The sequence below is a fragment of the Martes martes genome (genome assembly GCF_963455335.1).
Source record: "Martes martes genome assembly, chromosome: 4".
Taxonomy (NCBI): Eukaryota; Metazoa; Chordata; class Mammalia; order Carnivora; family Mustelidae; genus Martes; species Martes martes.
Window position 1 is genome coordinate 31,652,718 of NC_137891.1, and position 15,723 is coordinate 31,668,440.

At 37.6% G+C, this 15,723-nt stretch overlaps 1 protein-coding gene across 1 annotated transcript in view; it reads right to left on the reverse strand.

Moving 5' to 3' along the window:
• Positions 1–15,723, reverse strand: part of LOC308341129 (oxidation resistance protein 1-like) — a 365,268-nt gene that overhangs the window by 269,704 nt on the left and 79,841 nt on the right. Inside the window, exon 2 of the mRNA XM_080800816.1 lies at positions 4,551–4,715. Coding sequence (XP_080656942.1) covers positions 4,551–4,573 — 23 coding nt within the window. The 5' untranslated portion in view covers positions 4,574–4,715. The remainder of the gene's footprint in view (positions 1–4,550; positions 4,716–15,723) is intronic.

A 15,723-nucleotide genomic window follows, 5' to 3' on the forward strand; every position in this document is an offset into this window, starting at 1 on the left:
CTGTATCATGATGAAAACCCGACAATTTCTAGCCTGTCACAAGACAAGTGGAACGAAGATTCATACTTTGTCATTTAGGTAGCTCACCTTATGTAATGTTGAAGGCTCACCTTAGTTTCTGATGGCAACAAGCTCTTCACCTCCTCTAGGAAATTAGGACGCTCACCCACTACCTCCAACACTCTACCCTCAATACTATTCCAATGCCTGACAGGGTTCACAGGTCCAGATACTCACTTCCTTCCAAGAGAGGCCCCAGGATATCTATATTTGAGGAAATTAAGGGAAGCATTCTGGTTGGAAATGGGAACTAGGGCACTCGCTGTGAAACCACACACACATAGCAAGGGTATCGCTTTAGCAGATAGTGTTCGTTTTATATGGGTAGCTTGGTGGTTAGGGGTACCAACTGGCTGCCTGCATCCATTGCCTAACTCTGCCACTTAGTGGCTGTATCGTATTGGGCAACTTTCTACTAAAGTTTGTGTGTCTAAATTCTCCACTTGTGGAAATGTGAAAAGCACCACTACATTGCTAATAAGGTTGTGTGAGGAGTATGGTAAGTATGTTAATAACCACAAAGTGTCTAAAAAAGTGGCTGGTACAAGGTGAATGTCATGTAAATGTTCACTCTTGGTAATATTTACTTAGCTTTCATGTCAGAAAAAATTGAATGTTTTCAAACACTATATATATATATATATATGCACATATACATTATATATACATGCATTATACATATTACATATAATCTTATCAAAATATTAAAACACAGACAGGTTGAAGATGGTCATCAGGGAAGAAGCACTAAAAGTCCTTTCACATATTGCTTGGTATTATACCATTTCCCTCTTTGTGCTATAGAAATAGCACTCTTTTTCAACTCTCTCTGCTTCCTCATGTCTCCTGCTAATTACCTCTGCTACCAGCAACAATTCTTTCCCTCAGATTATAGCCTGGAATCTGTCACCTGTTCACAGATGTCTGCAATGATTCTGCACATCCATTGGTCTCTATCTCAACCAAAGTCAATTCAATCATTGCCTCCATCTGGTAATTATTTACTGAACAGGAAGATTCATGAAACATCTGTTTTATGTTACCATGTGATTCTTATAATCAGTTCTTACCAGTCTCCTTACCTGATTCACAATGCAGTTTCCTAGAAATTTGGACATTTCCTAGATTGTATTTCTTTTTGAGATTCAGTATGAAAGGGCCAGATTATTTCACATTTTTTTCAAATGTCATACCCATAAGTACTAGAGCAAGGAAGTTTCTTTTAATATGTGAAAAAAAGATAATTTTCCTATACTAGGTATTTAAAAGCTGGGAGGATTGCTTGGATAGTTGTTAACATGAATTTCTAAATTCTTCAGTTGCATGTAGGGCCCCCTTTCCAGTAAGCCTCAGAGTGAACTTTTTTAAATCAACACATGAATATGGTTAGATATACACAATGTCATAGTAAGTAGACCAAACGGTTCACAGTCCAGTGGGTTTTGACAATAAACTGCTAACATTAATGAGATAGCCAAACAGAGGGGAGTCTGGCAAAAGTGGAACTCAAAAGACTCACAGAGATAAAGACTGACAGGGTTACTCTAATTCCCAGACATGAAGAATCCGCCCTGAGAAACAGATGGGAGCGTCTGGCAGGTACATCCTTACCGACAGACAGATCCCGCCAGGTGTACCCTGTCCCTATCTGGATTCCCTTAAACACTGTAGGCATGGAATGCTCCCTGCGATGATTATGCAATCATCAGCCAGACCTCCGACTTAGAGTCCCACAGGGTTTTCCACAACAGTTACAGAAGGCACTGGTGGGGCCAAATCAAGCATTTCATGCAGTTAAAAATTACATCTCTTATTTTAAATTAATAATCTGTCAAACCAGTTTCTTTTCCAATGTCGGTATTTTCATGTCTTAGTTTCTGAATTTCAAAACAGAGAGCCAGACCCTGGACTATAATAATTTCACCAAATTAATGTCATTACAGCCAAACCCCATACTGTTGTATAATGCAGTAACACTGGTAAAAGAAATTAAGAGCTCTCTGCATGGAAATCTAATGGGGAACGTTAGTTGTAGTCAGAATTAAGGATACAACTGTATGAATTATTTCTGTAAAATTTGTACCTGTGAGATTGAAAGAATTCTAACAAATTTCAGATATATGAATTCTGTAGGCATCAAAAAAATTTTTTAGAATGAAAATATTAATCTGCCTTTGAATTACCTATTTTGCATTTTTTCACTCATCTGTCCAGCATGAATGTATAGAATAGCTACTAAATTCCAAGTGCTGTGCTAGACACACTTAGCACAGTGGGCTGGGACCACAACACACAATCTCTTCTCTTTGTGGAGTTCACTGTGTTTTGAATGGCCCTAACATCCCATTGAAAGGATGGCCTTTGACCAAACTATTTTATCACATCCAGTCAGATGTTAACTGAGATATATACCACCGACAGTTCAAATGTTTGCCCTGTCCTGATTCTGGGAGCCAAGCCATCCACACCCTGTCTTGAGATATGACAATCATACCTGCATTTTAATTTCCTCCACCCTCACCTGCTTCTTGTTTGTCTCTTCTCCTCATTCTCCTTCCTGTCTCCCCGCCTTCATCTTTTTCTTTCTTCTTTGGCATGCAGCTCACTTTCAAAGACTCATCTCCAACACATGCATTTGCCAGGGGTATAGTTTCTTTAAATAAATGTGTCCTTAATATCTTCCAAGGGTTTGGGGGCACCTGGATGGCTCAGCTGGTTAAGCATCTGTCTTTGGCTCAGGTCATGATCTTGGGATCCTGGGATCAAGTCCCATGTTGGGCTCCCTGCTCAGTGGGAGCCTGCTTCTCCCTCTCCCTCTGCTCTTCCCCACCCCATCCCCTGCTTGTGCTCGCACTCTCTCTCTCTCTCAAATAAATAAATAAAATCCTTTTTAAAAAAGTATCTTACGGGGCTTCTAGGTGGCTCAGTGGTTTAAGCCTGTGCCTTCGGCTCAGGTCATGATCCCAGGGTCCTGGGATTGAGCCCCACGTCGGGCTCTCTGCTCAGCAGAAAACCTGCTTCCTCCTCTCTCTCTCTCTCTCTCTGCCTGCTTTTCTGCCTACTTGTGATTTCTGTCTGTCAAATAAATAAATAAAATCTTTAAAAAAAAAAAAAAAAGTATCTTCCAAGGGAGCCTGGTTGGCTCAGTTGTTTGAGCGTCTGCCTTCAGCTCAGATCATGATCCCAGGGTTCTGGGATCGAGTTTCACATTAGGCTCCCTGCTCAGTGGGAAGCCTGCTTCTCTCCCACCCCCTGCTCATGCTTGATCTCTCTCTGGGTTTGAAGGGGCTCACATATTCTACGGAATTCTTTTTCTTATTTTAATGGTGATTTTATTTTAATAATATTTTTTACAGTAATAATTCATAACTTTTTTTCGTTTATTTTTACAGAATATATTTTAGCTTCTTTAATTCATTTCTTTTTTTTTTCTTTTTTCAAAATGAGATCCTTTGCACCCAGTGGGAATCCAAGGATATATATTTTAGGGAGTCTATAAAAACTGGGTCCTTCGGAAACACGACTCTACATCTAAACACATAATTTTACCCTTTGCCCTAAAGAAATTTCTTACTTAACTAAAAATAAATAGATGGAGCTAAGTGGCAGGAACCAGTCTCTCAAGCTATCTATATTTCCAGCACAAACCAAAGACAAGGATGGGATCGGCTCCAATGAAAATGGGCAAGATTACCAGGTCTTTCTTATATTTACATATTTATATATTTATATTTGTATATTAACATATATTAACATTAATATATATTAATATATTAACATATTCTCAGCTCTTTATATTTATTAAAAAAAAAATCCAAAGTCCTAAAAAATGGCTTCCATTTCATCCCTGCTAGTATTGCTCTTGGCTGCCATAGAAAAGTTGTTAATCATATGCCAAAAAAATCTTCATACTTCTTATTATAAATTACAACAGCATTTAAACATGAACTGGAAGTCAAAGATTATTCAGAATGCCAGCTATTTAAAGATATGAATCTATCAGGGAATCTTCTCTTCCATATTAGAGTTCTGTTCAGTATAGTCTGGGTAGATCTGCTGAAAGAGGAGGTCTGAAGAAAAGTACTGACAAGAAAATACCTATCCAATCCTTACAGCTTCCCTTACAGCCTGTTATTCCTGTAGCTGGGATTATAACAGTAGCTAGGACCACTGAATAAGTGTTTAATTCCTACTTATCTCTCCAGTAGGATGTCTGGAAAGAAAGGCATAGGATGTCACCTTTCATCCTATGAAATTATGGATTCATAAAAGGCTACAACCCTTTCCAGAGTGCCCAGATACCACAGGGCTCAAAGTGCTAAAGTTTCATTTCTAGGTAGCTTTCCTTACCTTAATCCAGGGCACCAATCTCTGGAAACCAGACTTTTAAAGTTCTTTCCCTGCTCCAGTTCTGACAGTACAACTTTCGCACAAAATATGGCTTGAGGATATGCATGCATTTGGATTAGGTTAGAAGGTGATTCACTTACCACGATAAATTAGATACAGACATTGCAGCAATTTATGGAGGAGTCTTGTGGAGCAGTCTTCTCTAGGTTTCAGAACAGGGAATGAGCAGGTCGAGTAGACAAGACCACTGGGAACTAGAATTTTAGCTTTGTTGCTGGAAAGATGCACTTACAGTCTGAAATAACCTATAAAGAAAAGAAATAAAATGGTATCTATAGAACGCAGTCTATATGACTTTTTATAAATATATTTCATCCAGGTCAATAGTTTGGTCATGGTATAAGACATAGAAAAATAGATTTTTCTTAAAATATAAGACATACTATAAACCAAAGATAAAATTAAATCAACCATATGATAAGCTGAATGCTTTACCTTCAAAATAAGTTTAAAGAGCAATACAATGTTCATCCCCTGAAGCACAGAATACAGGGAAAGAACAGAATGTGTTTTTAGATGCACCAATTTTTTTCTCCATATGGCCAATCAGTTGTGCTCTAAGTTAGTTTTATATACTTATGCTAAAAAGATCAAAACAAAGATCCTAATTGGCCATAGTATGCATTTAAAAAAAAAGCTCCTTGGCACAAATTAGTATCATGTCCAAAGCTGTAACAAAAAAATCATTCACTACTACTTCTGAGCAAAGTAAATTTACATTGAGTAGCATGCGGAGGAAAGCCAGTATGTATTTACCTAACCTTTTCACATATGTTTTATGAGCATCTACTCTGTACTGTGTCCCATGATCTTGAACCAATTTTTTTTATTAACATATAATGTATTATTAGTCCCAGGGGTACAGGTCTATGAATCGCTAGGTTTACACTTCATAGTACTCACCATAGCACATACCTTCCCCAATGTCCATAACCCCACCACCCTCTCCCTACCCCCCCTCCCCCCAGTAACCCTCAGTTTGTTTTGTGAGATTGAGTCTCTTATGGTTTGTCTCCCTCCCAATTCCATCTTGTTTTGTTTATTCCTTTCCTACCCCCCAAACCCCCCACGTTACCTTTCAACTTCCTCATATCAGGGAGATCATATAATTGTCTTTCTCTGAATGACTTATTTCACTAAATGTAATACCCTCTAGTTCCATCCAAGTCGTCGCAAACGGCAAGATTTCATTTCTTTTGATAACTGCATAGTATTCCAATGTGTGTGTGTGTGTGTGTGTGTGTGTGTGTATCCCACATCTTCTTTATCCATTCATCTGTGGATGGACTTCTAGGTTCTTTCTGTAGTTTGGCTACTGTGGACATTGCTGCTATAAACATTCAGGTGCACGTGTCCCTTCGGATCACTACATTTGGATCTTTAGGGTAAATACCCAGTAGTGCGATTGTTGGGTCATAGGGCAGCTCTATTTTCAACTTTTTGAGGAACCTCAATGCTGTTTTCCAGAGCGGTTGCACCAGCTTGCATTCCCACCAACAGTGTAGGAGGGTTCCCCTTTCTCCACATCCTCACCAGCATCTGTCATTCCCTGACTTGTTAATTTTAGGCATTCTGACTGGTGTGAGGTGGTATCTCATTGTGGTTTTGATTTGTATTTCCCTGCTGCCGAGTGATGTGGAGCACTTTTTCATGTGTCTGTTGGCCATCTGGATGTCTTCTTTGCAGAAATGTCTGTTCATGTCCTCCGCCCATTTCTTGATTGGATTATTTCTTTGGGGGTTGAGTTTGATAAGTTCTTTAAAGATTTTGGATACTAACCCTTTATCAGATATATCATTTGCAAATATCTTTTCCCATTCTGTTAGTTGTCTTTTGGTTTTGTTAACTGTTTCCTTTGCTGTGCAGAAGCTTTTGATCTTAATGAAGTCCCAATAGTTCATTTTTGCCCTTGCTTCCCTTGCCTTTGGTGATGGTTGAACCAAAATTTTTGTAGGGTACAATTAATTCCATGATACTGTATTAGGAACTTTAGTTCCGGTCATTAACCATTAACCCAGTACTGTTCAATTAAATATTTATTGAGGATATACTACATGCACATACACAATCCCAGGTAGAGTTCAGGGGTAAGGATGAATGACATATAAATAAGACATGTTTCTGCCTTCAAAGAATGTTTTATGTAAGAAAGATGATTATAATAAAATGGAGTAAGTTTTCTAATAGATGTTTACACGGAGTATATAGGAGCAAAAAGACGAGCTTTCACCCCAGTCTTAGGGATTTGGAAGGACTTCTCCTTTTTTTTTTTTTTTAATTTTATTTATTTGACAGAGGGAGAGATCACAAGTAGGCAGAGAGGCAGGTCGGGGGGCGGGGGGAAGCAGGCTCCCTGCTGAGCAGAGAGACGGATGGGATGCGGGGCTCAATCCCAGGACCCTGAGATCATGACCTGAGCCTAAGGCAGATGCTTAACCCACTGAGCCATGCAGGCGCCCCTGGAAGGATTTCTAAAGAAGATAATGGACCAAACTACTAACGTTAGGTTTGGCTGCAGTTTCAAAACAAACAAACAAAAAACTAAAAAAAAAAACAATCCAAACTCAGAGTGGCTTAGAAAAGACAGTATATTTCTCTCTCCTATAAACAAATCCTGAGTCTTAAGAAGTCCAAGGAAGATACAGCAATTCTATAAACACGTGAGATGGAGACTTCCTTCTTGTCATTTTACCATTCTTGACATGTGGTTCCCCTCCATGTTCCAAGTGGCTGCTGAGCTTGAGAATGTCTGTGTTCCAGTTAGCAAGAAGAGGAAAGGATGCTTTCTGAAATTTACACATGACATTTCTGCTTGTACTTCACCGGACAGAGCTTAGTAACTTGGCCACTCTTATTCTACTGGAGACTGGGAAATGCAGTCATTATTCTAGGCAGCCACAAACCATGGTACCTATTAGAAACCAGGGATAAACGTGGGTATTGGGAAAAAATTAGCATTGTCTGCCATTGTGTTTGTGACTTGGTGACCTTTACCCACGATATTTTATGATTCTGTACCTACTGCAAAGTGACAAACATAGGGCAGAGGTGAGGTGCCATCAGTCCATGGTTTGTTGGTAATTTTACATATTTGATACATAATGTGCTAAACATCAAACTTCTTCAGTTTTCTTAAATCACTCATAGAATCAACAAAATATTTTGTGTGCCCTATTATTTACCAGACTCTAGAATGAAGGGCACAAGACTAATAAAATATGGTCTTTGCACATAAAGAATTTACTTACATAAATGCCATCATGTAAAAAAATGAAATGCACTCTGAAAATTGCTGAGTATATACAAGGGCATACGAGCAGCTACAGGGGAATAGAGAAAGAACCATAATTCTAATGGATTCTAATTTTAATAGACCCTGTCTGCCAGTTGAGTAAGCAGCTGTAAGATCGGTATCCTAAACAGTCTCCTTGCATTCCCAAAGAGGTTTTCAAGTCCATTCTGCCCTTGTTAAAGCATATGGACTTCCATCTATTAAGGACAGAGGGACTCCAAATTCTGCTCTGAAAACTGGTAACTTCCAACTCTCAAAATCTGTTATTACCTGATTCTTATCAAGGGTTCAGTTACCAAGAATGAAAAAAAAAAGTATGTGCTATTGTCTGATATAATTCATTCTAGATAATCTTAATTCTTAATTCTATCTTTAGAGAGATGTGTATCTGGATATCATTATTCTAATATGAAACCAAATTACCTTTACTGAATTATACTTTGGGGTTTTTCCAAGAGTTTGCATTGAAGGATGTCAATAAAGATAATAATAAATAAGCAGTGAAATCCAGGCCTGTGAAATCAGCTATAAGGTTTAGTGGGCTATTTACTAACATAAAAATGTTGCCCTTATGAGCACTCAAAGAAAAAACGTGCTAAGTTTCAACACTAAGAAAACTATTATTCTAAAATTCTGCCTGGCTTTAATCCTATGGGGACATTAAGTTTATTTCTTTGCTTTAACTTACGAGAAGCTCTGCAACAAATTTGTCACATTTCTTTAAGAACTATTCAAGGTTTCAAGGTTTGCATTTTTATCCTAACTTTTTTTCCCATTTCTGGCCACTTTAATTTTTAACATGTTTTTGATAAACACACATACGTATACAAACATACGCACATACAGACATACATGTGTGTAAATACATAGAAAATCCTCCCTAAGTCTTTTTTAGGGTGAGAAAGAATATAATTAAAGACAACAATTCCAGATTTGCCTGCTTCTGCAGAGTGTAGGAATAACATGTGAAGAAATTTGATCTCAGGATCTTTGATCAAACCATATGAAACCATTGTTTTTTTTTTTTGTTTTGTTTTGTTTTGTTTTGTTTTGGTCAAAATGGCCAAATATTATCAATGTATACGGTGCAACTTAATATAACTGAAGGGTTGACCAAGACAGCCTAATACTGTCGCCTTCACCCTGACTCAACTTTACACAGGCTTCTTCCTGACTCTGGACCCCGACCTCTCTTTTCTTAGAGTGTTTACTATAGAAAATTTGCAATTATAAATTCTTTCTCTGCCCCCTTTGAGATAAGAATCTATCCGTTTCTTGCCAGTTGTACAACTCCAGTAATGTCTTTCTCAAGGACTGGGGAGCCATCCATTGGAAATGTAATCATCAAAGAAGATTGTGCTCTACCTCCCAGTCTCTGTGGGAAGATAGGTGCCTGACTTAAGTACCAATTAGCAAACACAGATGGCCTGATCCCATTGAGCAACCTCCTCCTAATACCCTCCAGTACTTATCAACTAGCTGACTCTTAGCACTTAAAACTCTCCTGTCTTCTGTTTCAGCAGAATTGAGATCAGTCACTGTTCCCTATTCTAAAAGTCTTGAATTAAGTTTTCCTTGCCTGTTGAACGTGGCCTGGTTTAATTTTTCTTTGGGAAAGTGTTTTTTTTTTTGTTTTGTTTTGTTTTGTTTTGTTTTTTAATTCCTTTAAGTTCAGGAAAATCTCCTAAGAAGCTGGCAATGTTGTTAAAAAGTACAGTCTTTTCTCAATGCCCTCTACCTGTAATAACTACCAACTTAGATTTTGAAAAGTTTATGTTAAATGTGGATTTATAAAATAAAATATTAGAAAATTGCATTTTTTTTCTGATGGTATACCTAGGTGCTTATAAGAAAAAAATGTATGAACATAAAAAAATTCCTATGGCTATTCATAATGATTACAATAATTACTCTGGGATTCATTTGGAATTAAATCATCTTTTATTTTTATTTGCATCCTATAACTATCTAATTTATTTCTTCAAGGATACATACCCACAAGGTAGTCAATTAAGTTTACTAAATTTTGTAACACAAAAAAGACGATGATGTGATGCTTTCAAAGGTCTTAGAGAAATGATTCATTTCTTAACAATGAAACCTTTCCAAAGAAAACATCTTTAGGATCTTCAGAAAGGTTAAATTTTCTGTACATTTTGATGATTCACAATCTTTTTTTCCAAATAAGGATTTACTCATTTATTTGAGAGCAAGAAATAGAGAGCATGAGGAGAAGGGGGAGAGAGAGAGAGAATCTCAAGCAGACTCCCTGCTGAGTGCGGAGCCTGCCTTGGGGTTCGATCCCAGGACCCAGAGATCATGATCTGAACCAAAACCAAGAGTCAAATGCTTAACCGACTTGAGGTACCCAGGGGCCCCCATGATTCACAATCTTTATGCAAATCCCAACATCGTTCTCCACACTTAAGTATCAATTTATAGTTTTAAAGCAAAATTCTAAAATTACTAATAGCCTCCACTGTCATAAAGAGAATGTTTTTCACATTAGGGAAAACTTTTTAAAATATATGGATTGATTTGACTCTGTCTGAATGCCCAGCCATGATTTTAAGTTATAAGCATAGGCGCAACGGTTCTCTTGAGGTCACTCTTTTAGCACAATGTTAAGGAAAATAGTATGTCAACTTAATACAAGATCCTCATTTGACATATTCATTAAAAGTGACTAACTTGAGACACCTGGGTGGCTCAGTCGGTTAAGCATCCGACCCTTGATCTCAACTCGGATCTTGATCTCAGGACTTTGAGTTCAAGGCCTGAGTTGGGCTCCATACCCAGTGTGGAGCCTGCAAGAAAGAAAGAAAAAGAGAAAGAGGGAGGCAGGGTGGGAGGGAGGAGGAATGAAGGAAGGAAGGAAGAAAGAAAAGAAAAAAAAAGTGAATAACCCTTGAACACAACAATGGATTATTGAGATTATATTTTACCAAAATAATTCTTTTTAATCATTTTATCCATGAATAAGATTTGGGGCTTCAAATTGAATTGAAAGGAATACCACATTCTAATATGTTTGTTTTTCTGTAATCACCTTGCCATTTAGTTATATAACATGAAAGAACTACGGTAAGGTGACTTTACTAATAAGTAAAAAATGAATTTTCACAGCCTAGTCCAATGACTACATAAATGATATTGTAACTTTACAATGTTAAAATTCCATGAAGAGCAGGTTAAATAACCTATCATATGATAACTGTATGTTTTGTTATACTTCATACTTAAGACAGTAAATCTATTAAAAAATTACTTGGGGGGCACCTGGGTGGCTCGGTGGGTTAAGCCTCTGCCTTCGGCTCGGGTCGTGATCTCAGAGTCCTGGGATCGAGCCCCGCATCGGGCTCTCTGCTTAGAGGGAAGCCTGCTTCCTCCTCTCTCTCTACCTGCCTCTCCGCCTACTTGTGATCTCTGTCTGTCAAATAAATAAATAAAAATTTAAAAAAAAATTACTTGGAAGAAGAATGAGAATGATTAAAGGTTCTGAGCATAAGCACTACTGAGTGTCCATAAGTGAAGCGCCCTTGCTTTGCCTAGAAAAAAGAGAGCTTAGAATCCAAAAGTGATACTATTTATTATAGAATAATTTCAAAATGGGTAAGACGAATGGTCCATTGGATTTTGTTTAATTCCACTAAAGGCATTGTGAGAGATAATAGGCATAAAGTGAAGAATAAAATGCTTCAAGTAGAGAACAAACTTTTTAAGATTCAAAATAAATGTTAGAAAAATGAATAATCAAGAAAAGAGTAGAACATGTTGAATTTTTCAGGGTGGTTTCCTTATTATCATCAGATCAAAGTCCTCTTCCTTGCTTTCTGGTTTCCCTATGGACTAATATCAGTATTTGCCAAACTAGCCTCCCTACTCTAGTTGAGCTTGCTTGCTCAAATACTCATTCCTGTGTCCTGACTAGACTACGAAGTTCTGATTCTTCTCTGTGGCCTGGTGTTTTCTTCTTTAACTGCAACTATCCAAATTCTTCAAGGATCAATACAAGCCCCACAAATCCTAGGAATTCTTGCCTCATAGTTTCAGGTTTCTCTGATAGCCCCTCTTTCTGAACTTATATCCAATTTAGTAATTAAAATACAGTAAAGGGGCACCTGGGTGGCTCAGTGGGTTAAAGCCTCTGCCTTCGGCTCAGGTCATGATCCCGGGGTCCTGGGATCGAGCCCCACATCAGGCTCTCTGCTCAGCAGGGAGCATGCTTCCTCCTCTCTCTCTGCCTGCCTCTCTGCCTATCTCTGTGAAATAAATAAATAAATAAAAATCTTTTAAAAAAGCAATAAAATGTGTACATAATTTTTATGTATATTATTTTTACTTGCTTCAATAAACTCTAAGTTTAAAAGGTCAAAAATAGTTTTTTAATGTTCACACTCCAAAGCATCTAGATAAGTTTCAAGTACTCTCCACCTATGAATGAACTAGTGGACAAAAATGCAGTATTTTAGCAGCAATATGACTTGAAGGACTGAAAAATAATGGTTTGAATACGAACTTTTCTTTTTATCGTCTCATACTGGTATTATGAATTTCAGGATCTCCAGAGATTTGGAAGAATGTAAGTCAATCACTGGGGAAAGATATTCTTTTTCTTGGGAAAATTCTGGTTACATATATGGACAAATCCTTAAAATAAAAATAAACAAGAAAACCAAACTAATAGTTTGCCTTTTCCCTTTATCTTACAGATGTTTCTCTAGAGATAATATTTTTAAAAATAAGAGGGTTCTGCCTTGAAGTTTTATAATTTATATTATCACGTTAATTTTAAAATAATAAATTTAGGCATACAGATCAAAATCAAAAGGATATATAATGAAGATAAACAGTTCTCCCTTTTCTGTCCTCTGCCCCAGCCATCCAGCCAGATCCTCTTTACAACCGTTTCTACCAGTATCTTTATCCTCGTAGAGATATTCTCTGGATGTCTATCTATACCAAACTATTCCTAGCTATCAATTCATCTCCCCATTTATTCATCTACTTAGTTTTCACAAAATGGCGAAATTATACACATTTTCTCTGGCACCTGGTATTTTCACATACATGTGTAACCATAAGCCCACATACAATATTTCCCTATAGATCCACACACAGAGGTGCCTCATTACCTCTAAGAGTTGTAAATAACTTCACTGAATGGATTTACCCTAATTTATTAGGCCATCTCATAGTAAAGGAGATTTAGTTTGCTCCTGATATTTGCAATTACATGCAAGCCTGCAGTATATATCCTTATATATCCGATACAATGTAAAAGCATGCTTGTGGATAAATACCTGGGAAATAAAATTTCTGGGTCAAGTCTATGCATATTTTTAATTTTAAAGAAACTGGCAGATTGCCTTTCATAGAAGGTGTACCAGTTTACATTCCTACGAGCAATGTATAAGCTTAATTGTTCTGGTATTACTGCTTTTTAGAGTACCAATAAGCCAGGCAGATTTTATAAATACAGTTCCTGAAGTGTATTCAATATCCCAAGCCAGAAATACTGTTCCACACATCCAAGTAGGCACTAAGCCTGGTTATCCTACTGCTGGGATATCTTTAGAATATGTTCACTTTTCTCCATTCATACCACCGGTGTCTACTCATGTCTGTGCAATAACAATGACCTAATAAGTAGTCCCGCTTCATTTAGTTCTCAACCAAAATATTCCTCTGCAGCACACTACAGATTGAGGGCTCCGTGTGTGATGCAGTGATTTTCTAGCTAAGAGCAGCAGAACGGAGAGGCAGGGATAGTGACGTTAGGAAAACCTGGGTGTGCTTTCCAGCTCTGCTTCTTGCCAACTTCTGGCCTCAAGAAAATTTTTAAGTACATTCCCTTGCTTGTTTCTACACTTGATTTTAGCCAATTCTTTATTTTTTTTTAAAAATAGAAATGTTAATCATACTTACAAGGAAGGTCACAATGAAAATTTTTTAAAAAAATGCATGAAAGGACTTAATATTGCCTGGCACATAGTGATAATGCTGGGGCTCCTGGGTGGCTCAGTCAGTTAGGTGTCTGCCTTTGGCTCAGGTCATGGTCCTAGGATCCTGGAATGAAGTCTCACATTGGGCTCCTTGCTCAGAGGGGAGCCTGCTTCTCCCTCTCCCTCTTCCTGCCGCTCACCCTGCTTGTGCTCTCTCTGTCAAACAAATAAATAAAATCTTACAAAAAATAATGCCAATGATGATGAGAATAATGAAGAAGGAGGAGGAGACTGAGATGATAATAAATTTGCCCCAGTATCCATAAATTGCACTATTTGCCCTCACATTAAGGCCCCAATTCTTTGAGATGGTTTATAAGACTCGAGATTATTTAACACCAGCTTCCCTTCCCACCTTCCTTTCTCATGGAAGCCCCACCACCCTTTCTCAACCCTACCCTCCACAAGCCACTCTATTTCAGCTAAATGGTCTTGGATTTTCCTGACTCCACCGTGTCTCTCTAGCTTACAGGCCATTCCATTCACATGCTAGTCCCACTGCATGTTATTATACACATACCCTTTTCCCCCTCTGCTGGCTAATCATTACAACTCAACATAGACAGCGTTTTGTCCAAACTTCCCTAGTCCTTGGTAGGTGTAGCCCCCACGCTCTCTTCTAACACCTTGCCCTGAATGCATGAAGATGTTTAAGAATAGTGGTTTAATTCTTTAATGCAGGTATTTCCCTCTAAACTGCAAATTCTTTGAAGATGGACAGAAAATCTGAATAGCAAACCCAAGGCCTAGCCTAATACTTGGGACTAAGAAGGTACTCAATGTTTGCTGAAAAACAAAGAATAAACATCTGAAATCGAGAAATGTAAAATTCTAGATTGCTGAACTAAAAGCAGTGTTCCCTTTTCCTTCTAAATTATAAAAATATTATTTCTACGCGGGGCGCCTGGGTGGCTCAGTGGGTTAAAGCCTCTGCCTTCGGCTCAGGTCATGATCCCAGGGTCCTGGGATCGAGCCCCACGTCGGGGTTCTCTGCTCAGCAGGGAGCCTGCTTCCCCCTCTCTCTCTGCCTGCCTCTCTGCCTATTTGTGATCTCTGTCTGTCAAATAAATAAATAAAATCTTTAAAAAATATATTATTTCTATATTTTTATCATGTTTATGGGTTCCAAACTTCTAAATGTTGTTACTTTTTAAAAATAATTATTAAATTTTTTTTGAAACTTGGATATTAATTAGGGAATATTAACTGTGGAAACTTGGTAGAAGTCATTCCATTTTGCTAATGTTTTGCTACTCAATTTTGCCCAGAATATAATTTAGTCGTAAAATATTTAAACTAACATCTTTGTTTGGATATGCAAAATAGGACCAAACAATCCTGATATTCTAACTACATCAGCAATCATCACACAGACTTTCTAATAGGATATAGACGTGTTTCTCTAGAACAATGGAGTGGTTAAGGTCAGCATGGATGTAGACCAAAAAGAGTGTAAGTTCCACATTGTTTTTACACACTATTGATACCTAGCCTGAAAATACAATCTTTGCAGAGGATTGAGAAATCCCACATATTAAAACTTCAGATCAGCACAGATGGTAACCCTGGAGACAAGCTAATGCAAAGCTTTATGTGTCCTTTCACTGCAGAGCAGCTGTCATTTTACTTATATTAAAGCCATTTCATGGGAGGTATTAGTATTCAATTGAGCATGTCAGTAATTGGTCTAAAAGCATTTATCACAGAGACATGGCTATATTTATGATTATCCTAAGTACCCACTTCAGAAATATCCCCTATGTTCAACTTACAGAAAGTATTTGCCATAGCCAAAGAAATAAAGGCTTCTGGATGTTACAGTAATTCTTAAATAAATTATCACGCTCAACAAAGGTCACCTTAAAGCAGTTTGGGATTATTATCTTCAGAATAATTGATTATACCAGATACTATTATAATTCTCTGAGAATAAAATCATTTTACTTTTATATAAAC